The sequence below is a fragment of the Orcinus orca genome, chromosome 16 (genome assembly GCF_937001465.1).
Source record: "Orcinus orca chromosome 16, mOrcOrc1.1, whole genome shotgun sequence".
Taxonomy (NCBI): Eukaryota; Metazoa; Chordata; class Mammalia; order Artiodactyla; family Delphinidae; genus Orcinus; species Orcinus orca.
Window position 1 is genome coordinate 63,905,543 of NC_064574.1, and position 25,672 is coordinate 63,931,214.

Here is a 25,672-nt window from a genome sequence, read left to right on the forward strand (position 1 = left end):
TTTGGTTTTAAATCCCTTTGGTAAGTAGAGGACAGTGAGGAGGACTGCCATCTAAAGTGGCAAGCGTTTTCTATACCCAGCTGGCCGGTTGGGTAGCAACCTGTTTTCCTTTCCTCTTCACTACACAGCTAGACTGCATTTCCCAGACTTCCTTGCTCTCAGGTGTGGTCATGTGACCAACTCCTGGCCAATGGCATGTGGGTGGAATGGATTAAGACACTTCTTAGGCCTGGCCCATAAAACTTCCCAGAGAGCTCTCTCTCTCTCTCTCTTTCCCCATTTACCAGCTCAGGTGTTTTAAATCATCTTGATTTGGGGCATTCATAAATTTGTCTATTCTACTGCTCTTCTTGGAAGCTTCACACAGCCCCCAACTTAAAAGAGGGCAGAGACACAATATGGGAGGAGCTGGGCCCCAGATGGTGACATGGAAGACCACCCCTATTTGACTAGGATGTGAAAAGAAAGAAGCATGCGTTATGTCATGCCACCAAGCATTTATCTACTACAGTAGCTAGCCTTACCGTAACTAATTCATCCAGATACAGAAACTCAGATAGTCCTCTGGGAAAGTCCAAGGTTCAGCCCCTTCATCCCATAGGTAAAGACACAGAGACTCAGATGGGTGAAGCTACCAAGATATGAGCATCACGGTCAGAAGTAGAACCAAGGTTTCCTATCCCACAGAGACTTTCACAAGTCATTAGGAGGACTGGTTCTCCATCCTTTGGTTGGCCTCATTACGACATTTATAGTGACTCCTGACGGCCACAACCAAGGATTGAGAGTGCCCAGGTGCTGCGTCACAGACATGCCTTTAAATCATCCTTCAGAATCCTAAAGGCATAGGTTGGCCCTGAGACCCAGATGGGACTTTACAGCTGGAGCAAAGTTGGTTAGAGAAGGTAAGTGACTCTATGTTTGGAAGGACGGTTGGACCCCAGGTATAGTGCCAAAACCTTTTTTCCAGTTGGATCTTATAGCCAGTCTCCCCCTCCTTTGCTCAAAGATAAGTCCTCCAAAAAAAAAAAAGGGTTTTCTTGCAAGGGAAGGATAAACTTCCAAAATCTCCATGGGCGGAAAGATCAAAGATCTTGTTCACCCAGTGTTCCCAGCACTTAGCACAGTAAGCCCAAGGTATGGGCACTCAGTGAGCATTTAGTGAATGAACAAGCGAATAAAGCCATATTTCTTAATTAACATATGGGCATGGGGTCATTTGTCCAAGATGCTGTCTTTACATCTAACATTTGATGATAATATTTGGCAAAACATGCGTTATTGTAAAGTAAATAGTGATTTTTTTCCCTTCAGTAAGGATGTTTCTGGGCCTTCCTTTATGCAAGAGTTGGTTGGAATTTCTTTCCTACTGATTTATTTGATATGTCACATGTCACCTTTTGTTCAGAGAATAGTAGTGGTTGGCTTAAGTTCGTCAGATTAATGGTTTTAAAGGTTTTATTTTAAGGGAACCCATTTTCAAACAAAATTGTGCATTAAACCCCCATATTATATAAAAAAGACCTGGGGTCCAGTGGTTAGGATTCCGTGCTTCCACTGCAGGAGCCACGGGTTCCATCCCTGGTCAGGGAACAAGGATCCCCCATGCCATGCGGCGCAGCCGGAAAAAAAAGGCGGTGGGGGCGGGGGGAATTGGGGCCGGCAGGGACAACAGTGGTTGCCAGAAGGAAGAAGGAAGCAGGGGGGCGGGGGAAATGGGTGAAGGAGATTAAGATACAAACCTCCAGTTATATAATAAATAAGTCACGGGAATGTAATATACAGCACAAAGCATATGGTCAATAATACTGTGTTCAATTTTTATGGGGACAGATGGTTACTAGAATTAGCTTGGCGGTCATTTCATAATGTATGCAAATGTCACATTATTATGTAGTACACCTGAAATTTACATGATATTGTACATCAACTAAATATTTCAATTTAAAATAATAGAATAAAACAAAATGAAAGAAATCGGGGGCTGGGAGGGCTGGTGCAGTTGAAGTGGGAGTGGAAATGGTCTTAGCAGTGTCTCCCTCTCTCCTCCTCAGCCAGTCCCTTTGGTATCTCCAGGGGGTAGGTATGTAGACGACCATGCTTTAAAACTCTTACCTCTAGACCTTTGGTGGGGTTGGTTGGAAACCTGGCTGCCAGGGTGCTGTGAGATGAGTTCTAGGCTGGATCTCTGAGAATGAGACCAAACTAAGAATAATTCACCCCTTACCTGGTCTTGGAAAGTCAAAAGAGTGGAATTTTAGAATTGGTGCCCAAAGGAGGTATGGCTGGCCTGAGGTCAGGTGTTGGACACTCTTGTTTCTGTGCCTCCGTATTTAGTTGGTCTGATCTCCTTCTCTGCTGGGAAGCTGCATGCTGCCCCAACCTACATGGTCCAAGTTTCAACCAAGCACTCAATACAGAACACGTAATTGCCAGCTCCTTACAAGTAAATGTTCTCAAAATACGATTTTTTGATGTTCCTATCTACGTTAGTCAGGGTTCTTTCACTTGCAAGTAACAGTAGCCCAAATCAAACAAGTTTAATCAGGCAGAGAATCTATTGACTCATGAAATTGCAGAAAAGAACAAAATTAAAATGCAAAGGACAAGAATGAGAGCCTCTCTAGGAGACTCAAGAATGGGAACTGGATCCTCAATACTCCTGGTCCCCTTTTCCTCCATTTCTGCTGCTCCCACTTTGATTCTATTTTCCCCTACAGACAGCTGATGCCACGTGATAGAGAAAAAAGGCCCTAGAAGTCCCTCCTTCTTATCCTTTAAGCTGCACGACAGAAAAAGATCTATGTCCTTTGTTCTCATTGCCAAAAGAAATGGCTCCAACAAGCAAGCTTGGGTCACATGCCCAGCACTGGACCTATCACTGGGGCCAAGCAAACAAGGTACTATAATTGGCTGAGTGTGGATCATGTACCAACCCCTGTGGCCAGGTGATTGGGTAAGAAACTGTGATTGGCAGCACCATCCCAATCACATGGTCAGAGTGGAAGAAGAACATTTCCCCAAGGATGTGCTGAACAGACAAAAACAGCAGATGTGGCTAGTACCTTGGATTTAGCCCAGGAAAAGTCCAAGCTACAGAAAGTTTTTCTAGGTTTGACCAATGGGAAGCAGCAGATGCCTATAGGAGGGAACAAGAATGCCGTGTGGATGAAAGGCTGTTGGTGCTCCAGCCAGGAGTCAGGGCTCTGCCTCTGAGGTAGGAGAGCCAACTTCAGGACACTGGTCCACAAGAGACCTCCCAGCTCCATATAATATCAAATGGCAAAAATCTCCCAGAGACCTCCATCTTAACACCAGCACCCAGCTTCACTCAACGACCAGCAAGCCACAGTGCTGGACAACCTATGCCAAACAACTAGCAAAACAGGAACACAACCCCACCCATTAGCAGAGAGGCTGCCTAAAATCATAATAAGGCCACAGACACCCCAAAACACACCACCAGACGTGAACCTGCCCACTAGAGAGACAAGATCCAGCCTCATGCACCACAACACAGGCACTAGTCCCCTCCACCAGGAAGCCTACACAACCCACTGAACCAACCTTAGCCACTGGAGACAGACATCAAAAACAGCGGGAACTACGAACCTGCAGTCTGCAAAAAGGAGACCCCAAACACAGTAAGATAAGCAAAATGAGAAGACAGAAAAACACACAGCAGATGAAGGAGCAAGATAAAAACCCACCAGACCTAACAAATGAAGTGGAAATAGCCAGTCTACCTGAAAAAGAATTCAGAATAATGATGGTAAGGATGATCCAAAATCTTGGAAATAGAATGGACAAAATGCAAGAAACAGTTAACAAGGACCTAGAAGAACTAAAGATGAAACAAGCAACGATGAACAACACAATAAATGAAATTAAAAGTACTCTAGATGGGATCAATAGCAGAATAACTGAGGCAGAAGAACGGATAAGTAACCTGGAAGATAAAATAGTGGAAATAACTACTGCAGAGCAGAATAAAGAAAAAAGAATGAAAAGAACTGAGGACAGTCTCAGAGACCTCTGGGACAACATTAAACGCACCAACATTCGAATTATAGGGGTTCCAGAAGAAGAAGAGAAAAAGAAAGGGACTGAGAAAATATTTGAAGAGATTATAGTTGAAAACTTCCCTAACATGGGAAAGGAAATAGTTAATCAAGTCCAGGAAGCACAGAGAGTCCCATACAGGATAAATACAAGGAGAAATATGCCAAGACACATATTAATCAAACTGTCAAAAATTAAATACAAAGAAAGCATATTAAAAGCAGCAAGGGAAAAACAACAAATAACACATAAGGGAATCCCCATAAGGTTAACAGCTGATCTCTCAGCAGAAACCCTACAAGCCAGAAGGGAGTGGCAGGACATACTGAAAGTGATGAAGGAGAAAAACCTGCAGCCAAGGCTACTCTACCCAGCAAGGATCTCATTCAGATTTGATGGAGAAATTAAAACCTTTACAGACAAGCAAAAGCTGAGAGAGTTCAGCACCACCAAACCAGCTTTACAACAAATGCTAAAGGATCTTCTCTAGACAAGAAACACAAGAGAAGGAAAAGACCTATAATAACGAACCCAAAACAATTTAGAAAATGGGAATAGGAACATACATATCGATAATTACCTTAAATGTAAATGGACTAAATGCTCCCACCAAAAGACATAGACTGGCTGAATGGATACAAAAACAAGACACTTATATATGCTGTCTACAAGAGACCCACTTCAGACCTAGAGACACATACAGACTGAAAGTAAGGGGATGGAAAAAGATATTTCATGCAAATGGAAACCAAAAGAAAGCTGGAGTAGCAATTCTCATATCAGACAAAATAGACTTTAAAATAAGGACTATTAAAAGAGACAAAGGACACTACATAATGATCAAGGGATCGATCCAAGAAGAAGATATAACAATTGTAAATATTTATGCACCCAACATAGGAGCACCTCAATACATAAGGCAAATACTAACAGCCATAAAAGGGGAAATCGACAGTAACACATTCATAGTAGGGGACTTAAACACCCCACTTTCACCCATGGACAGATCATCCAAAATGAAAATAAATAAGGAAACACAAGCTTTAAATGATACATTAAACAAGATGGACTTAATTGATATTTATAGGACACTCCATCCAAAAACAACAGAATACACATTTTTCTCAAGTGCTCATGGAACATTCTCCAGGATAGATCATATCTTGGGTCACAAATCAAGCCTTGGTAAATTTAAGAAAATTGAAATTGTATCAAGTATCTTTTCTGACCACAACGCCATGAGACTAAATATCAATTACAGGAAAAGATCTGTAAAAAATACAAACACATGGAGGCTAAACAATACACTACTTAATAATGAAGTGATCACTGAAGAAATCAAAGAGGAAATCAAAAAATACCTAGAAACAAATGACAATAGAGACACAACGACCCAAAACCTATGGGATGCAGCAAAAGCAGTTCTAAGGGGGAAGTTTATAGCAATACAAGCCCACCTTAAGAAGCAGGAAACATCTCGAATAAACAACCTAACCTTGCACATCAAGCAATTAGAGAAAGAAGAACAAAAAAACCCCAAAGCTAGCAAAAGGAAAGAAATCATAAAAATCAGATCAGAAATAAATGAAAAAGAAATGAAGGAAACAATAGCAAAGACCAATAAAACTAAAAGCTGGTTCTTTGAGAAGATAAACAAAATAGATAAACCACTAGCCAGACTCATCAAGAAAAAAAGGGAGAAGACTCAAATCAATAGAATTAGAAATGAAAAAGGAGAGGTAACAACTGACACTGCAGAAATAAAAGAGATCATGAGAGATTACTACAAGCAACTCTATGCCAATAAAATGGACAATCTGGAAGAAATGGACAAATTCTTAGAAATGCACAACCTGCCAAGACTGAATCAGGAAGAAATAGAAAAGATGAACAGACCAATCACAAGCACTGAAATTGAAACTGTGATTAAAAATCTTCCAACAAGGGCTTCCCTGGTGGCGCAGTGGTTGAGAGTCTGCCTGCCGATGCAGGGGACACGGGTTCGTGCCCCGGTCCGGGAAGATCCCACATGCCGCGGAGCGGCTGGGCCCGTGAGCCATGGCTGCTGGGCCTGCGCGTCCGGAGCCTGTGCTCCGCAATGGGAGAGGCCACAACAGTGAGAGGCCCGGGTACCTCAAAAAAAAAAAAAAAAAAAAAAATCTTCCAACAAACAAAAGCCCAGGACCAGATGGCTTCACAGGCGAATTCTATCAAACATTTAGAGAAGAGTTAACACCTATCCTTCTCAAATTCTTCCAAAATATAGCAGAGGGAGGAACACTCCCAAACTCCTTCTACGAGGCCACCATCACCTTGATACCAAAACCAGACAAGGATGTCACAAAGAAAGAAAACTACAGGCCAATATCACTGATGAACATAGATGCAAAAATCCTCAACAAAATACTAGCAAACAGAATCCAATACCACATTAAAAGGATCATACACCATGATCAAGTGGGGTTTATTCCAGGAATGCAAGGATTCTTCAATATACGCAAATCTATCAATGTGATAAACCATATTAACAAATTGAAGGAGAAAAACCATATGATCATCTCAATAGATGCAGAGAAAGCTTTTGACAAAATTCAACACCGATTTATGATAAAAACCCTGCAGAAAGTAGGCATAGAGGGAACTTTCCTCAACATAATAAAGGCCATATATGACAAGCCCACAGCAAACATCATCCTCAATGGTGAAAAACTGAAAGCATTTCCACTAAGATCAGGAACAAGACAAGGTTGCCCACTCTCACCACTCTTATTCAACATAGTTTTGGAAGTTTTAGCCACAGCAATCAGAGAAGAAAAGGAAATAAAAGGAATCCAAATCGGAAAAGAAGAAGTAAAGCTGTCACTGTTTGCAGATGACATGATCCTATACATAGAGAATCCTAAAGATGCTACCAGAAAACTACTAGAGCTAATCAATGAATTTGGTAGAGTGGCAGGATGCAAAATTAATGCACAGAAATCTCTGGCATTCCTATACACTAATGATGAAAAATCTGAAAGTGAAATCAAGAAAACACTCCCATTTACCACTGCAACAAAAAGAATAAAATATCTAGGAATAAACCTACCTAAGGAGACAAAAGACCTGTATGCAGAAAATTATAAGACACTGATGAAAGAAATTAAAGATGATACAAATAGATGGAGAGATATACCATGTTCTTGGATTGGAAGAATCAACATTGTGAAAATGACTCTACTACCCAAAGCAATCTATAGATTCAATGCAATCCCTACCAAACTACCACTGGCATTTTTCACAGAACTAGAACAAAAAATTTTGCAATTTGTATGGAAACACAAAAGACCCCGAATAGCCAAAGCAATCTTGAGAATGAAAAAAGGAACTGGAGGAATCAGGCTCCCTGACTTCAGACTATACTACAAAGCTACAGTTATCAAGACGGTATGGTACTGGCACAAAAACAGAAAGATAGATCAATGGAACAGGATAGAAAGCCCAGAGATAAACCCACGCACATATGGACACCTTATCTTTGATAAAGGTGGCAGGAATGTACAGTGGAGAAAGGACAGCCTCTTCAATAAGTGGTGCTGGGAAAACTGGACAGCTACATGTAAAAGTATGAGATTAGATCACTCCCTAACACCATACACAAAAATAAGCTCAAAATGGATTAAAGTCCTAAATGTAAGGCCAGAAACTATCAAACTCTTAGAGGAAAACATAGGCAGAACACTCTATGACATAAATCACAGCAAGATCCTTTCTGACCCACCTCCTAGAGTAATGGAAATAAAAACAAAAATAAACAAATGGGACCTAATGAAACTTCAAAGCTTTTGCACAGCAAAGGAAACCATAAACAAGACGAAAAGACAACCCTCAGAATGGGAGAAAATATTTGCAAATGAAGCAACCGACAAAGGATTAATCTCCAAAATTTACAAGCAGCTCATGCAGCTCAATAACAAAAAAACAAACAACCCAATCCAAAAATGGGCAGAAGACCTAAATAGACATTTCTCCAAAGAAGATATACAGACTGCCAACAAACACATGAAAGAATGCTCAACATCATTAATCATTAGAGAAATGCAAATCAAAACTACAATGAGATATCATCTCACACCAGTCAGAATGGCCATCATCAAAAAATCTAGAAACAATAAATGCTGGAGAGGGTGTGGAGAAAAGGGAACACTCTTGCACTGCTGGTGGGAATGTGAATTGGTTCAGCCACTATGGAGAACAGTATGGAGGTTCCTTAAAAAACTACAAATAGAACTACCATATGACCCAGCAATCCCACTACTGGGCATATACCCTGAGAAAACCAAAATTCAAAAAGAGTCATGTACCAAAATGTTCATTGCAGCTCTATTTACAATAGCCCGGAGATGGAAACAACCTAAGTGCCCGTCATCGGATGAATGGATAAAGAAGATGTGGCACATATATACAATGGAATATTACTCAGCCATAAAAAGAAACGAAATTGAGCTATTTGTAATGAGGTGGATAGACCTAGAGTCTGTCATACAGAGTGAAGTAAGTCAGAAAGAAAAAGACAAATACCGTATGCTAACACATATATATGGAATTTAAGAAAAAAATGTCATGAAGAACCTAGGAGTAAAGCAGGAATAAAGACGCAGACCTCTTAGAGCACGGACTTGAGGTTATGGGGAGGGGGAAGGGTGAGCTGTGACAGGGCGAGAGAGAGTCATGGGCATATACACACTAACAAACGCAGTAAGGTAGATAGCTAGTGGGAAGCAGCCGCATGGCACAGGGATATCGGCTCGGTGCTTTGTGACAGCCTGGAGGGGTGGGATGGGGAGGGTGGGAGGGAGGGAGACGCAACAGGGAAGACATATGGGAACATATGTTTATGTATGACTGATTCACTTTGTTATAAAGCAGAAACTAACACACTATTGTAAAGCAATTATACCCCAATAAAGATGTTAAAAAAAAAAAAAAAAAAACAGATGTCCATCCACTGGTCACAGCCAACTCCTGGCTCAGGTGGTTTCTCAGCTTTGCCAGTCCAATTTGTTCCTGTTCCTCAAATGCCCAAATTGTCTCCACCCAGCTCCTAGCTATCTTCCTAAAGAGAAGGATTCTGGGCATGTCTTGAGCAAATCATTTAAAATAAACATCATATAGATGGTAGAGATTTCACCTTCACTTAATTAGTTGTATTTATGCTTATGAAACAACATGATGAATCCCTCCTTTCCTCCTTGTAGCCCGGGCATAGGACTCATTTAAAAGGCTCATGTTACTGCCCTTTGCTAATTATGGTAGATGGTTCTAACTTGCATCAAAAAAGAGAGAGTCTGTGTACCAAAGACTCTGGCACAAAGTCTTTGTACCAGACAAAGAAGAACAATATATTTTTCCATGTTTCTGTAGCATCAACCTCCTGGGCTCCCAGTCTCTCCTCTGCCCCCGCAGCAGGCACCCAAAACCCTCATGCTAGTAGATTCATCCATGATGAGGTGACAGAGCCTTGCTGAGTTGGTGTTAAGGTACTAAAAGAGGAGATGAGGAGGAAAGTAATGGTTAACCCAGTTGAAAAGCACTGATAGCAGATAAGCTGATTGGGCATCACAGCAGATTGGGTAGGACTCAGGACAAATATGGGGAGAACTTTTCAAATCACATTATCAAGTCTGAACTCCTTACTACCAATTTTCCAGTGCCACTGACCAAAATAAGGACTCCTCCTCCAAATCTAGAGTCAGATAATCCTGTGTTCAAACACAGATTTCCATTACAGATTAGCTGAATCAAATTCCCTAACATCTCTGAGCCTCAGCTTACCTATTTGGTGATAATAGTTACTTACTCATAAAGCTGTTGGGAGAATTTTAGAAAGACAGTGCACGTAACATACAAAGCCTACTGTCTACACTTAGGAGGAGCTCAGAAAAGGTCAGCTCCCCTTGCCTTCACACCCCAAGGTAAAGCTCCTTGAGGGCAGAGACAGTGTCTATATTTTCAGCACACATTAAGGGGCTTGACACAAAATGGTGTGCCAGTGTTTGATGAATGAATAAATGAACAGGACTGCCACTACTTCCATAATTTCTTCAGGGGCGTTTCATTTTGTCTGGTCAGAACAATTATTCTCTATTTGAGAATTGATGTCTTCTATTCATGACAAGGTGGTATCTATCACCTTGACTTCTAAGGTGCAAGTGACATTTTCTCAAATGCCCTGAATGAAGGGAAGCACAGCATGCCCCCAGTCTCTTTGGAGCTTCTTGGGGTGCCTCAAGTTCAGCTACAACCTGGGTTCCACTTCCACTAAATTGGTTCATTGTACAAATCATTCCTCTATTCTGCAGGTTCTTTTTTTCAGTTCTAGGTACTTCTGCTGTAAGCATCTTTGCCATAAACATCTTTACTGCAGACATTTTTGCCTCATAACTACTTGGCCATAAGGCAATCTTGCCGTAAAAGATAACTGGTTGACAGTTTGGTTTTAAGTTGTTGACAGTTTGGTTTCATTTCTTAGTGGACATAGGACTCCAGTTTTTACATTCCATCAATCTTAGCCCTCGTGATAGTCTATACAGTGATGAATAGCATGGCAGTCTTAAAATAGTAGATGATAACTACTTACATGGACTTGGTAGAAAAGACAGTGATAAAACTTACTGGAAGTGTGATTAAGAGAGCATAAAGGGCTTCCCTGGTGGCGCAGTGGTTGAGAATCTGCCTGCTAATGCAGGGGACACGGGTTCGAGCCCTGGTGTGGGAGGCTCCCACATGCCGCGGAGCAACTAGGCCCGTGAGCCACAAGTACTGAGCCTGTGCGTCTGGAGCCTGTGCTCCGCAACAAGAGAGGCCGCGATAGTGAGAGGCCCGCGCACCGCGATGAAGAGTGGCCCCCGCTTGCCACAACTAGAGAAAGCCCTCGCACAGAAACGAAGACCCAACACAGCAAAAATTAATTAATTAATTAATTAACTCCTACCCCCAACATCTTCTTTAAAAAAAACAAAAAGAGAGAGAGTGTAAAGCCAGAGTGAATGCTGTACTAGAAAATGATAATGTATCAGTTGCAAATCCTTCAGTGATTTGAAGGTGTAGAGTTGAACCCACACCTTCCATAAAACTTTGGAACGTCTATCAGTGGACATGTGACAACCTGCTAAGAACAAACAGCTTTCCCAACGTGATACAAAGCTCAGGTACAAATATACATCCTAGTATTTGGAAGCTGATGCCACTCTATGAAGAATTTTATCAAAATAGAAGACGTGTGATGCCAAATGAGGCGACAAGTCAACAAGCAAACAAAGTAAATAAATAAATAGTATAAAATACTGTGAATGAAAGACTTGGAAGACAAGTGCTTAGATACAACATGCAAAATAAAATCAGTTATTTGCGCAGTATTGCCATGAATTTACACACATTTCAAATGTATTCAAATATTTTGTATTTTGCAATAAAGTCTTTTTAATTTTTGTTACCCATTTTTCATGTTTCATTATGTCCTTTTTAATGCCCCTCTTTTATTTTTCCTTATTTTATCTTTTACAACAAACCTGCCTTATGGTCAATTAGTTACGCAGCAAAAGTACTTACGGCAAAAATACCAGACATACTTTTTCTTCTTTCTGCACCATATCACCCCTCCTAATAAACACCCCAATCCATCAATCCCCCAAAATACTACGGCTAGACTATGTAAACCGAAGATTTTACCAAAGCTTTCAGGTAAGAAAGTGCATGAGAGCATTTCAAACGATTTAGAATTTAATATTAGATGTTCCCATTCTCAAAATCCCCAAATCCCTGATCAGCCACCTGCCTGCACATTCTCCAGCATCCAGGCATGTGTCTGCCACCCTCTCCTCATTCTCTTCTGTCTGCTGTCAGGCACCTCCCTGCTCAATGCCCCATTATCTCATCATCCCACTGTCTCTTTGCAGACCAGTCCCTCAGGGACTCACACTCCACACCTACAGAAAACTCTAAATGTAAGACTCTCCTTGGTTCTAAACATAGACAGTTCTCTCCTAAGAGGAAGGAGCTCTGGAACCAGCTTCGAAAAAAATTACTACAAAGTACTTTTCCCTCCTGATTGTTCCGATTTAACACACTCCCTGGCTGCCAAGTGGTGTCTGAGCACTTTGGCTCCTTTCCTTAAATAATACTTTTTATTTTTATTTTTTTTGTAAAACATTTAGGATCTTCCTCACCACCATGGGAATCCTTTCAGCATCTCCAAATTCCATCATTAACATCTGCTGATTTCACTGGGGATGGATGATGGGCAGGTAGGATGCAAGAGTCCAAAGGAGAACTTGGATGAACTCCAGGATCAAGAATGGCTCAAAACTAAGATCACTGACGTCCTTGGTTTGGTCCCAATAAAGTACAGTCCTTCCTGCCAACTTTTATTTTCCAACCTTGACTATTCATGGCCTGCATCTGCAGACACTGACACTGACCTTGTCATCAAGGAGTCTAGAATTTGTTTATCTGATATGGGTATTGGCCCAAACTTAGCTTCAAAGACTAGAAACAAGAGACGAAGGAACATCCAGGGACGTAAGGGACTTGGAACCCTAACTAACTGTCCCCTAGCTCAAAGTCTGACCTTTATCTAGAAACCTAATTGTTCCATCCCTTAGCGTTCTCCAACAGGAGATATATTATTAGAATATAAGATTTATTATTATAAATAATAATAATATTTATTATTATAAAGAAAATTTATTATTGTAAGGAACTGGCTTACCTGATTACGGAAGCTAAGTCCCCAGATCTGCTGTCAGCAGCTGAAGACCCAGGAGAACTGATGATGTAAATTGCAGTACAATTCCAAAGGCCTGAGAAGCAGGAAAGTCAATGGTGTAGCTGCAGGCCCAAAGGCTGGTGACTCGAGACCCCAGAAGAGCTGATGTCTCAGTTCCAGTCTGAAGAAAGGAAAGGACCAATGTCCGGGCTCAAAGCAGTCAGGCAGGAGGTGTTCCCCCTTACTTGCTGGAAGGTCTGTCTTTTTATTCTATTCAGGCCTTCAACTGATTGGATGAGGTCCACCCACATTAGGGAGAGTGACCTGCTTTATTCACTCTGTTGATTCAAGTATTAATCTTATCCAAGACACACCCAGAACAATGTTTAACCAAATATCTGAAGACCCCTTGGCCCAGTCAAGTGGACACGTAAAATCAACCATCACACTCAGGTTCTCTTTCTTTGTAACGGGCATAATACTGGCCACCTGGAGGCAATACTGATACAAATTGAAAAAGCACAACCAGTTAACATAGGTTTGAGATCTGAACCTCCCACTTATTGGTTGTGTGACTTTGAGCCAATCAGTCAATTTCGTGATACAGCTTTTTATTTGTAGAATGAAAAGAAAGGAAGGAAGGAAGGAAGGGAGAGAGAAAGTAAGAAAAGAAGGGAGGAAGGGAAGGAGGGAGGGAGAGAGAGAGAGAAAGAAAGATAGAAAGAAAGAAAGAGAAAGAAAGAAAAGAAAGAGAGGGAGGGAGGGAGGGAGGAAAAGAAAAGATAATCTTATTTGCCTATTAGTGAAGTGTTCTTATAAGGTTAAATCAGTGCCTCTCAACAATGGCCACAAAGTGGAATTGCCTGGGGAGGATTTCTAAATGCTGTCCAAGCCACGCCCCAGATGAATTAAGTCAAAATCTCTGGAGGTGGGACGCAGGCCTCAGTAACCAGTAAAGCTCCCCAGTGATTCTAATGTGCAGTCAAGGTTGAGAACCCCTAGATTAAATGGATGTGAAACTGTTCCCCAAATGTTGGGAATTATCATTATTACCCTACGCTTAGATCAGCCCTTCACGTAGTAAGAAGAAATCTCCTGTCTTAAGACCACAGACTTTACACCTATACACCAGTGCCCCACGTTGTTAAAATCAGAACCACAAGGATGAAAGTGAGATCCAAGGTATTAACTGAAAACATCTCAATGGTCTGGCTCTACTCAATTTTCCTTAAAACGTGACTCGTAGAATTGTACATCCCAAGAACTGTGAAGAGCGGTACAAATATATCGTCTTCTTAATCTCCCTGCCTCCAGCCAAAGTGGTGCTTGGATCACACAGACAGACTGGGTTCCGTAAGTTCTCTGGGGTGGGTGTGGGGACCCCATCACCTGCCGCTGCCCACTGGCACTTCAGCCAGTTTCCCTCTGGCCCTTGCTCAGGCCTCACAATCCCTTCGCCCACACGTGAGTGACCCCTGCCCAGCATTGCAGAGCCAACTGAGAACACACAAACCTTGGAAGCCTTTCTGTATTCCGCAGACGCTTTCTCGACTGTCTTTTACTGACACGTCCTCTTTCATCCTAGGCATTTGAAGGAAGAGGAGCCCAGCATGCAGTAGGTGTGCCCACGACTGGGCTGACGCTGCTTTGTGGGCGGCCCTGGGCTGTCCTGCCGGATGAAGTGTCTCCCCAGCTAGGTTATTAAGCTTGTCTGGGAGTAGGATCACGTGATCTAGATTCCTGCTCCATGAAGCACAGCATCAGTATCACCTGGGAGCTTGTTAGGAAAACAGCATCCCAGGCTCCACCCCAGACCTACTGAAGCAGAATCCTCATTTTAACAAACCACCCAGGTGCTGTATATGCATGGAAATTTGAAAAGCACTGATCTATACGTTTTATGTGTCCAGACAGGTCGTTGAGTCATTCAAACAAACAGACGGTTACCAAGCACTGTGCAAGGGACTGTGGTAGGATCTAGGAATATAACTGTAAATGGAAACCGGTCCTGATGCTCAGGGAACCCCCAGTGCAGTAGTGAGGGAGACAGACTGTGACAAATGGTCTGCTAAGTGCTAATGTAAGGATAACTGGAGGACGCTGTGGGACCATGGACAAGGGGCTCTATGACCGTTTTAAAATGTGTCCACAAACTCTCCTCCTTTCGAGAGGTAGAGCTTAATTCTCTTCCCCTTGAGTGTAAGCCATACTTAATGAGTCACTTCTAGCCAATAGAATATGATAGAAGCCACAGTATGTGACATCGGCCTCTGGGACATTGCCTTACCTTGCACAAGCTGCTATAACAGAATGCCAGTGGGTGTTTTATAAACAACAAACATTTATTTCTCACGGTTCTGGAGACTGAACTGAAATCAGGGTGCAGACATGATCAGGTTCTGGTGAGGACCCTCTTTCACGTTACAGACTGTGATCCTCTTGTCATGTCCTCATATGGCGGAAAGGAGAGGGAGTCCTTGGGGTCCCATTTATGAGGGCACTAATCCTACTCCCGAGGGTTCCACCTTCATGACCTAATCACCTCCCAGAGTCCCTACCTCTTAGAATTGGGGGTTAGAACTTCAATATATGAATTTTGGGGGTACATAAACATTTAGTTCACTGCAGACACAAAAAGCATTGTAGCTTCCTCCCAGCTGTCTCTTGGACCACTCTGGGGAAGCCAGCTACCAAGTTATAAGGACACTCAACAGTCCTATGAAGCAGCCCATGGGGCTAGGGACTGAGGCCTCCTACCAACAGCCATATGAGGGAGCTATTTTGAAAGCAGATCCTTTAGCCCTCATCATGTTTCAGATGACTGCAGCCCCAGCCAATGTCAAGACTAAACTCACGAGAGACCCTGATCCAGAACAAGCCAGCTAAGCTACTCCTGAATTCCTGACCCACAGAAAACATGAGATAGATAATAAACATCTGTTGTTTTAAAGTGCTAAATTTGGGGGTAATTTTTTAAGCAGCAATAGAAAACTAATACAAGTACCTAACCACATCCTGAAGAAATATTCCTTCCCCAAAGGAAGTAATCTCTAAGACCTAAAGGATGAGCCGGAGTTAGGCAATATAGACAGGAGAGAGTGTTCCAGAGAGGCCCACAGCATGTGCAAAGGTCTGTTAGGGAGTGCATGGTACTTTGCAGGGACCACAAGTGATTCAGATAGTGAAGGGGGAATAGTGATGGATAACACTGGAGAGGTTTGGCAGGGACCAGGTTTTACAGGGCCATGAAGAGGAACCTCGACTATAATGAGGGCCATGTAGAATTTTCATCAGCACAGTGGGACGTGGTCAGATTCATGCTTTAGAACATGTATCCTGGTATCTTAGGAAGACCAGGTTGGAAGCGATGATGGGAAATGGGGAGACCAGAGAGCAGGCTACTGCAGAGTCCAGGTGGGGAACTATGGCAACTGGACTGAGGCAGGGCTTCTATAAACATGCCATGATTATTACTGCTTTCAGATGTGACGGCACAGGGCACAGGAGTCTTCTGTGTCTGCGCATGCATACTCTGGCTGGGAGCATGTAACCTCAGGCAGGGTGCAGAGGTGGAAGGTAAGATAATAAAAGAGTAACTGTGTACAGGCACACCTTATTTTATTCTGCTCCACTTTATTGCACTTCACAGATATTGCATTTTTTTTTAATTGAAGGTTTGCAGCAACCCTGCATCAAACAAGTCTACTGCATCATTTTTCCAACGGCATTTGCTCACTTCATGTCTCCATGTCACATTTTGGTAATTCTCATATTTCAAACTATTTCATTATTATTATATTTGTGCTGGTGATCAGTGATCTTTGATGTTACTAGTACAACTCACTGAAGGCCCAGATACTGGTTAGGCTTTTTAGCAATAAAGTATGCTTTAATTAAGGTATGCAAATAATTTTTCTAGACATAATGCTATTGCACACTTAATAGACTACAGTATAATATAAACATAACTTTTATATGCACTGGGAAACCCCAAAATTTGTGTGACTTGCTTTATTGTAATATTCACTTTATTGCAGTGGTCTGGAACTGAACCTGCAATATCTCTGTCATGCCTCTGTCAGGACACTGGCCAGCACCCCCTACCACCTCCAAACACCAAAGCTATGGAAATTTGCATCTTTCCTTGGAGAAAGCTCCAAGGGAAACTGAGTCCAAGAGGCCTCATTTTAGGAGGCGGAGATAATAAAATCTCCTTCCTTGCCCCCTCACTCTCAAAAGACCTTTTTGCTGTCCAGAATAGTCAAACCTATAGAGACAGGAAGTAGATGAGCAGTTGCCTGGGGCTGGAGGTGAGGGTTGGGATACAAGATGGTGATAGCTAAAGGTTACAGTTTCTTTCAGAGGTGATGAAAACGTTCTCAAATTGACGGTGGTGATGATTTTTACATACGTGTGAATATACTAAAAACCATTGAATGGTCGAGTTCTATAGTATGTGAATTATATCTCAATAAAGCTGTTTTTTAAAAAAAGACAAACTTTTTTTCATACTTAGTGGAGAATATAGAAGCATCGGATGGAAATGCTGCTTGACATTAAATCATATATTCATTTGATTATTGTTTACCTACCTCAGATAGAACATAAGCTTCATGAGGACAGAAAATTTGTTTTATTCACCACTGGTTCTCCAGAGCCCAACACAGAGCCTGACACATATCAGGTGCTTGGAAAAGATTTGATGAATGAATGAACATCTTGACCAAGACTACCAGTCCCTTAAGCAAATCCTCTCCTTGTTCTAGTGGAATAAGCGTCCTTCCTCCTTTCAAAGGTCTCCGGGGTGATACTGCCTTCTAGAAGAGTAACTTGGAGGAGGCTGCCACAATAACTCGTGATATTGGCATTCATGCAGAACCCTGATTCTTAGCAGCCTAGGGATCCAACCATCACACCAGGACGCTCTTCCTCCATTTGACACTATCCCTTTTATTTTTTTATTTTTTTTGCTGTACGCGGGCCGCTCACTGTTGTGGCTTCTCCCGTTGCGGAGCACAGGCTCCGGACGCGCAGGCCCAGTGGCCATGGCTCACGGGCCCAGCTGTTCCGCAGCATGTGGGATCCTCCCAGACAGGGGTACGAACCCGTGTCCCTTGCATCGGCAGGCGGACTCTCAACCACTGCGCCACCAGGGAAGCCCGACACTATCCCTTTTAAACTAGCTAAGCAGCACCAGTTAACACTCATTAATCCAATTTTCATGAAATTGGACAAGCAGACACAGAAGTTCACAGAGCAGAACAAATTACTGGAAACCAGAGTGAAATACCTCTTCCAGCTTCTTAGCCTGCTAAGGGCCCTTCCAGGGGGAATTGGAAAGCAGGTAGCAGTTCAAATTCACCTTGCATGCAGACTGCTGTCTTACCATCATCAGAGGCTTGAGAAATGAAAGGTCATGTAATAACAAGCCCTTTCAGGCGTGTTGGAGCCAGAGCTCAGTGAATCAATCATGGCACCCCTTCTGGTTGCTAATTCCTGATGCCTGTCCACACACATACGTCCTCTCATTCAACCTTGAGATTTGAGCAGAAATGGAATCTTACATGTGATGACTGAGAACATGAAGGTAAAAGGGGTCAGCTGACTGGCTTACGGACCCAGAGTTGGTGGAGTCCTTGCAGTAAACCGGCTAAGCCCATGAATTTTGTTTTTTTGTTTTGTTTTGGTTTGGTTTGGTTTGTTTGTTTTTAAAATTTTATCCAAGTAGAGTTGACTTACAATGTTATGTTAATTTTTGCTGTACTGTATAGCAAAGTGATTCAGTTATACATATATATATTCTTTTTCATGTTCTTTTCCATTATAGTTTATCACAAGATATTGAATATAGTTCCCTGTGCTATACACTAGGACCTTGTTGTTTATCCATCCTGTATATACTAGTTTGTATCCACTAATCCCAAACTCCCGATCCTTCCCTCCCACCCCCCCACCTTCCCCTTTGCAACGCAAGTCTGTTCTCTATGTCTGTGAGTCTGTTTCTCTTTCGTAGATATGGTCATTTGTGTCATATTTTAGATTCCACATGTAAGTGATATCATATGGTATTTGTCTTTCTCTTTCTGACTTACTTCACTTAGTATGATAAAATCTAGGTCCATCCCTGTCGCTGCAAATGGCATTATTTCATTCCTTTTTTGGCTGAATAGTATTCCATTGTGTGTGTGTGTGTGTGTGTGTGTGTGTGTGTGTGTGTGTGTGTGTACACCACGTCTTCTTTGTCCATTGATCTGTCGATGGACATTTAGGTTGTTTCCATGTCTTGGCTATTGTAAATAGTTCTGCTATGAACATAGGGGTCCATGTATCTTTTTGAACTAGAGTTTTATCTGGGTATATGCCCAGGCATGTAAGCCCATGAATTTTGAAGTCAAACCCAAGTTTGAATACTAACTTTGCCAATCACTCTCTGACCTTAGGCTGATTAGCTATCTCCAAGACTCAGTTCTCTCATCTACAAATTAAGTAGCAACTACAAATTAACTTCTCAGTGCTAAATAAGATAATGCATATAAAGCATTTATCACAGGTCATGGCAAAGTATATTCTCAATAAACGTTAGCTTGAAAAGAAACCACTTAGGCTCTTTCTATCCTATGTTTTGTGAAAAACTCTAATACACCATGTTCTGATCAATAACCATCCCAAGCCTTCAATTCCCTTCCCTAATTCCTCCTGAATGAACCTCGGGTCAGATGATAAGATGGGCATTCAATCCACAATGCATATATCCCTTCACTTGACATTTTCTGAAGGATGAATGGATAGATGAAGAGATAGATGGGTGATTGAGAATTAGTCATTGAATTACTGAACGAATGTGGAGGTGAATGGATGAGTGGCTAACAAAATTAATGAGTTAATGAATAAAAAATGGCTAACATGTATATTACAACCTCTGTGCACCATATAAAGGTCTTTAGTTGGACTGTGTTTCAGGTCTTGCCCAATGGTCTCATTCCCAGTGATACTTTCCACCATGCTCTCACAAATACCATCAGCTTCTCTATCTCCCTCCATAGTATTTATATATTTTTATATTTTTATTGTCTGTCTATTCCTACTAGAATATAATCCCCATGAGGGCAGGGATTTTTTGTCTATTTTATTTACTTTGGTGCCTTCAGCACCAAGTATAGTACCTGACAAATAGGGAGCTATAACCCTGAATAAATATTTGTTAAATGTATGATGTACCTTAATGCTCTCAGACAACCAATGAGGAAAGTACAATTTTTGTTCTTGTGTGACAAATGAAGAAACTGAAACCCAGAAGTATCATTTGTCCAAGGACATACAGCTAATAAGTGACAGAGCCCAGATTCCTACTGACCCTAAAGGATACTCTTGACTATTGTCAAAAAGAGACAACAGGCCCAAAATGGAGTCACTTGCGCTAAGCCCACATCACCACCGAACCAGAGCTTGATACCTAACCTAATTACTGTTTCAACCTCCCCCAGGAATGTAGCCTTAACCAGTCAGTTTGGAATTTCCTGGACAGTGCCAATGCAGTAATCTGCCACATAGACCCGCTCCATTCCCCCAGAGAAAGATGAGGGAATCAGCCCTTTCCTTATCCCTTCCCCCTTCTGCCCTTAAAAGCCTTTCATTTTATACAGCTCCTCAGAGCTCCTTTCTACTTGCTGGATGGGATGCTACCTGATTTACGAATTGTTCAATAAAGCCAATTAGATCTTTAAAATTTACTCAGTTGAATTTTCCTTTAACACTATTAAGCAGCATCACCTCATTTTAGAATGAATGAATGCAGGTCAACTCTTTTGAAGACTTTCCCTGGCTTCAGTTGAAGTTCTAACCACAGAACACAGCTGGTCCCTACCTAGCTTTTTCTTCCCAGGAGGAACCATGATTGAACAAGGATTGCTGGGCTTTGCTGAGAAGAGAAGCGGAGGTGCTAGCTTTCCTAGAGGCAGGCCAGACTCAGAGGTGTGGTCAGGGAGTGATGGACTCCAGTTTCTTAGTTTCAACTTACAAACTTCAATTGGCTGCTAAGAAATTGTACAAAGGGAGGCCCATTAGAAGCCCTCAGAACCCACACACAGTTACATAATACCAGGCCCTTCCTTTATAGAAATGCAAATAGTGCAAGTCCAAGACCGGCCTGTAATCTGTGCTCCCTGGGATAAGGGGATTTCTGTTTGGAGCCCCCAAGAAATCCAGTCTCATGGGGGATGGGCTGGGGAGGAACCAAAGGATTGGGGGAGGGGTCTTCCTTCGGTGCCACTTCCAAAGGACTTAAATATTAATATGCAATCCAATCCCCACTCCACAATAACCAAATCTTACACAATCGGTAGCCACACTAATTAATCCAGTGATTAGTGTTTTTTACTTTTAAATAATCTTTAGATAATATTTCAGTGGTTGGATGGAACTAACCCTAGGGAAATGTTACAAGGCAATACTTTAGAGGAGGGTGAGGAGGAGGAATTTCCAGGGTCAGGGCTGTACCTTCCTTTCAGATTCTAAAGAATAGGAAGCTTAGTCCAAAGTCTTGGCGGAGCAACTGAAAGAACCTCCAAAGATAACGTTAAAGAACAAAATCCAGGGCTTCCCTGGTGGCGCAGTGGTTGAGAGTCCGCCTGCCGATGCAGGGGACACGGGTTCGTGCCCTGGTCTGGGAAGATCCCACATGCCGCAGAGCGGCTGGGCCCGTGAGCCATGGCTGCTGAGCCTGCGCGTCCGGAGCCTGCGCTCCGCAACGGGAGAGGCCACAACAGTGAGAAGCCCGTGTGCCGCAAAAACAAACAAACAAAAAAATCCAACAGAGTAATTTTTTAACATTTTTCTTGCTTTTATTCCATGATTCATGAATCATGCATTACCTAGCACATAGAAAGGAGCTCTGAGCCTCTGTACAAAATGAAAGACGTTTATGGGCAGAAGGGAGCAGAACAAGGAAGTTATACTAGACAAACTAGGATTGGTCATGGCAAGGTCACTTCCCTTTAGGGGCTGGTGAGGGTCTATCAGCAGATGACCTCACTAGCGCTGAGCACGTGATTCCTGATTATGTTAAGATTGCACTTCTGGGAGGGCTGAAACTGTGGTTAAATTGAATCTCAGTTTGGTGATGTAGGGCTTAGCATAAGCGACTCCATTTGGGGACTGTGTTGTCTTGTTTTTAACAATAATACGTTCCAGGAAAAAAGGCTTAGGACAAAGGATTCAGCCTCCAGGATGGTGCTAGAATCGCAGGGTGAATAGAGAGCTTTTTTCAAGAACCTTGAATTCTCCACTTGAGCCAAACCATTTCCTTTTGAAATCCCAAGCCGTACTAAGATCCCCCCAACTCTGAAGCAGACAGAACACTGACGTCAGAAGAGATTTCCACAGGCCCATCGCATGGACCAAAGCTTGTTCGCCACTGGAGAGTCCCAGCATCCTGGAACGTCTGCTTTGTCCAGATGGGACTGTCTGTTGCAAACCTCACTGTTAGTCTCACCTTGAGAGTATCTGGCTTTAATCCAAACTGGTCCTGACCAGTCCAGCCTTTGGTGACAGCACCATCATTTCTCCCAGGGGCCATGCTTTCTCCCTGCCATCTGGCAGGGAATTATTTGATTAGCTGAAATACAATGAAGGTTGGGCTCAGGGAGGAGAGGAGAGAATCCACCATGGTCTCAGGAAACAAGAGGAGGCTGGACACTTAGTTTAAGACAAATCCTATTAGCAATAACACGGATCTGTGGAAAGATTCTGTTCAACAGTTCTGAGGACAGACAGGAATGTGACAGGAGAGCTGTGCTGAACCTGTCAGGTTAGATGATAAAAAATCAGTTCACTTTCAATTCTCTAGATGTGGGATCAGTGCCGCTATTCTTGCTGCTTTTAGCCTCAGAGAGAGAGAGAGTGACGCCACCCCAGAGGTTGTCAAAGCCCTCACAGAGCGGGAGTATTCGCTTTTTTTTAATGAAAACATAGCTGTGGCCTCAGCGTGGGAGATTCCACCTCCCAGAAGGCATCTTGGAAACGTGTGGAAGCTTTGGGTTGTCTGCTTGTTGGAGGTACGGTACCATGCATACTGAGAGCGTGCCACAGAGAGGATCCGTGCCACAGAGAGGACCACTTCAGCCCATGCAGAACTGCCCAAGTCCCAGCTGACTTTCTAATGTCCCTCTGTACACTCAATCAATGAAAAATTTATTTATAAAGTCTACTTTCCCTAGAAACACAAACTTCATTTTTCACAGTCTTAATTTATACTGAAATGTCTGTGGACTAAATTGTAAACCTCCCTTTGTTTTATTAAGAACACTACGAGGGGCTTCCCTGGTGGCGCAGTGGTTGAGGGTCCGCCTGCCGATGCAGGGGACACGGGTTTGTGCCCCGGTCCGGGAGGATCCCCCGTGCTGCGGAGCGCCTGCGCCTGTGAGCCCTGGCCGCTGAGCCTGCGCATCCGGAGCCTGTGCTCCGCGGCAGGAGAGGCCACAACAGTGAGAGGCCCTCGTACCGCAAAAAAAACAAAAACAAACAAACAAACAAAAAGAACACTACGAGCAGTTCCTTTACTATTTCAGGAACCCCCATCACTGGTGGCGAAGCCACTCAAGGTACGAGAGTCCCCAGCAAAACACATCTGTGTCAGTTGGTTTCTGCAAGCATCCCATTTACAGTGAGTCTAGATAGAGATGCAAGAATCTGCCTTCATCATCTCTTCTATATTCACAGCCAAGCAGTTATCTATTGAAGTACAAATTATTTTATACAAATTACTTTTCTGTTATTCTCCTGTATAATATAGTTAAGGCGTTCTATTAATTTTTTATGAAATTATGTGTGAGTTATATAACCTATGAATTTCATTTCATGTAAAGGGGACGTCACAAAATATTAGTTATAAAAAAAGGGCATTGAGCCTGACAAGGTGGAGAACCATAGAAATACAATGAAACAACATTATTAAAGAAAATTTTGAAGAAGAAAAAAATTCACCCGAGTCAGCCATTTTCAGTCTTTCAATCTTCCTTCCCATTCCTCTCTCCCACGCATACCCACTTTTGAAGAGTTGCAATTACAGTTCACATAACTATATAGTCCTAGCTGCAATCACAGTTGCAATTAAAGGTTGGCTATTTGCAGCGACCCTTTAAGGAAATCCATTTGATGGATGTGGAATCTGAGGCTCAGAGAATTTCTGTATCTTCGCAGCATTTATGAGCACCTGAGCCAAGTTTTCACTCTAACTTTGATTTCAAAATGAGCTGCTCCCAAACCAAAGTCTGTTTTCAGAATAAGTGTTAGCTTTTGCTGGAGCAAATGATTCTTGGATACAAACAGTAGAGGCCAAGGATTTGGGAAAAGGAGAAGACTGGGACGAGGTGGAAAAGAAAGAAACAATGGAGGGGTAGAAAGTGGAGGAGGAAAATGTGGAGGGAGCCTGACGGATAAGGGAGGTGGAGAGGGTATGGATGGAAGGGGAGGAGAGAGAGAGAGAGCAGGAAGGGGATAGATGAGTAAGTTCGATGTTTTCCCACGAGAAAGAAAACGTGATTTAATTCTAGAAATGTACAAGCCAAGATAAAACAAAAACGCAACGTGGAAGACCAGACAAGACCAGCCATCCAAGACTACAGGGTCACAACCCAGGGCAACCCAAACCAGCAGCAGGTGTGTCCAGTCCGGGCAGGATCTGGGTCTGTTTCCAGCGCCTGCCCCTAGTCTTGGCCGAACCTCGTCAGCTGGCCCTCCCCAGGGCTGGCCTGGGGTCCACTCTGAACCTCAGAACTTGAGGCTGAAGGCGAGGCCTGCAGCTGAGGCCCCCTGGTCTGTGGAGGCCGACGCCCAGCCAGGCCTTCCTCACTCTTCACTTCACTCTTTGCTGCTCGCTCTTGATGGGCCACATCGGGGACACTGGGGGGCCGATAGGGCTGGGGGATCTCATGGAAATACTCGTGTACGAGGCTGTCTTCCGAGTTGACCCTCCACCCTGGGAAGTGGGTCACAGGTGGAAGCCCAGGTCTGAGAAAGGCGGTTGTTACAGGGGTGCTGGTGAAGGTCATCTTCTTGACTGTGGGGAGGTCTTTGTAGCCAGGCTAGATTTTCTCACTGGGGGTCCACAGGTCCTCAAACACTATGTTGAGCTAACTGATTTCCACCTTCCCGGGGAATAGTGGCTTCTGAGTCAGCAGCCCCCCCAAAGATGCAGCCTATCGACCACATGTCCACTGGTGTCCTATTCCTCGAATGACTTCGATGCCTACATTTCTCTTTTCCTCTCTCCTGTGATAAGCCTTTTCTTCCTGAAACACTTTCTAGGGTGGTTTGATAGCCAAAGAATCATCGTCCTCTCCTCTGTCTTCCACGGAATCCTCTCTCGTGTAGGGCGAGATCCTCTTCGCTCTGCCCCTGAGGTGGTGCCTCAACTTCCCTTCCTCAAAGGAATCACACTTCGCATCTGGGTCATCAGAATTTTTTTAAGTGTTTTATCTCTGCTTTCTCCTCTTGTTCCTTCCATAGTTCCTTTGCCTGAAGACTTTCATCTAAAGTTTTCACTTTCCAAGAGTTCTTTGCGTCACCCATCTGAGTTAAAACACCCTATGCTGCCATCACTGGTCTCAGAACCGGAGATCAGAACCTGGTCACTTCCTGTGTTAGCACAGACTGATTTTTTTAAACCAACCTAAGTTATTTATTTAAGCCATCTCCTGCCATAAACAAAAGGAGGGAAAATCAGTATGCTGGTAGGAAGGGAAGGAGACGCAGAGGGGAGAAGCTGGAGGAGGAAGAAGTAGAGGAGATGGAAGGTGGGGAGATGGGAGGGGGACATGCGGGAGCCAGGGGAAGACCCAGAAGTAGCATCGGGCCCCAGCTCTGCCA

The 25,672-nt window shown here is 43.0% G+C and overlaps 1 protein-coding gene and 1 long non-coding RNA gene across 4 annotated transcripts in view; one reads left to right on the top strand and one right to left on the bottom strand.

Moving 5' to 3' along the window:
* The window catches only part of XYLT1 (xylosyltransferase 1), a 312,287-nt gene extending 299,823 nt beyond the window's left edge, over window positions 1-12,464 (top strand). The window contains exon 13 of the mRNA XM_033416459.2: window positions 12,258-12,464. Within this exon, the coding sequence (XP_033272350.1) occupies window positions 12,258-12,321 (64 nt within the window). The 3' untranslated portion in view covers window positions 12,322-12,464. The remainder of the gene's footprint in view (window positions 1-12,257) is intronic.
* The window catches only part of LOC117198749 (uncharacterized), a 350,606-nt gene that overhangs the window by 3,745 nt on the left and 321,189 nt on the right, over window positions 1-25,672 (bottom strand). For 2 of the 3 annotated variants that reach the window (XR_007472001.1, XR_004479984.2), the window contains one exon: window positions 12,812-12,989. This is a non-coding gene — a long non-coding RNA (uncharacterized LOC117198749). Of the gene's footprint in view, window positions 1-12,811; window positions 12,990-14,321; window positions 15,958-25,672 lie in introns of those variants that run through there. The other variant, XR_004479982.2, reaches the window with a different exon arrangement.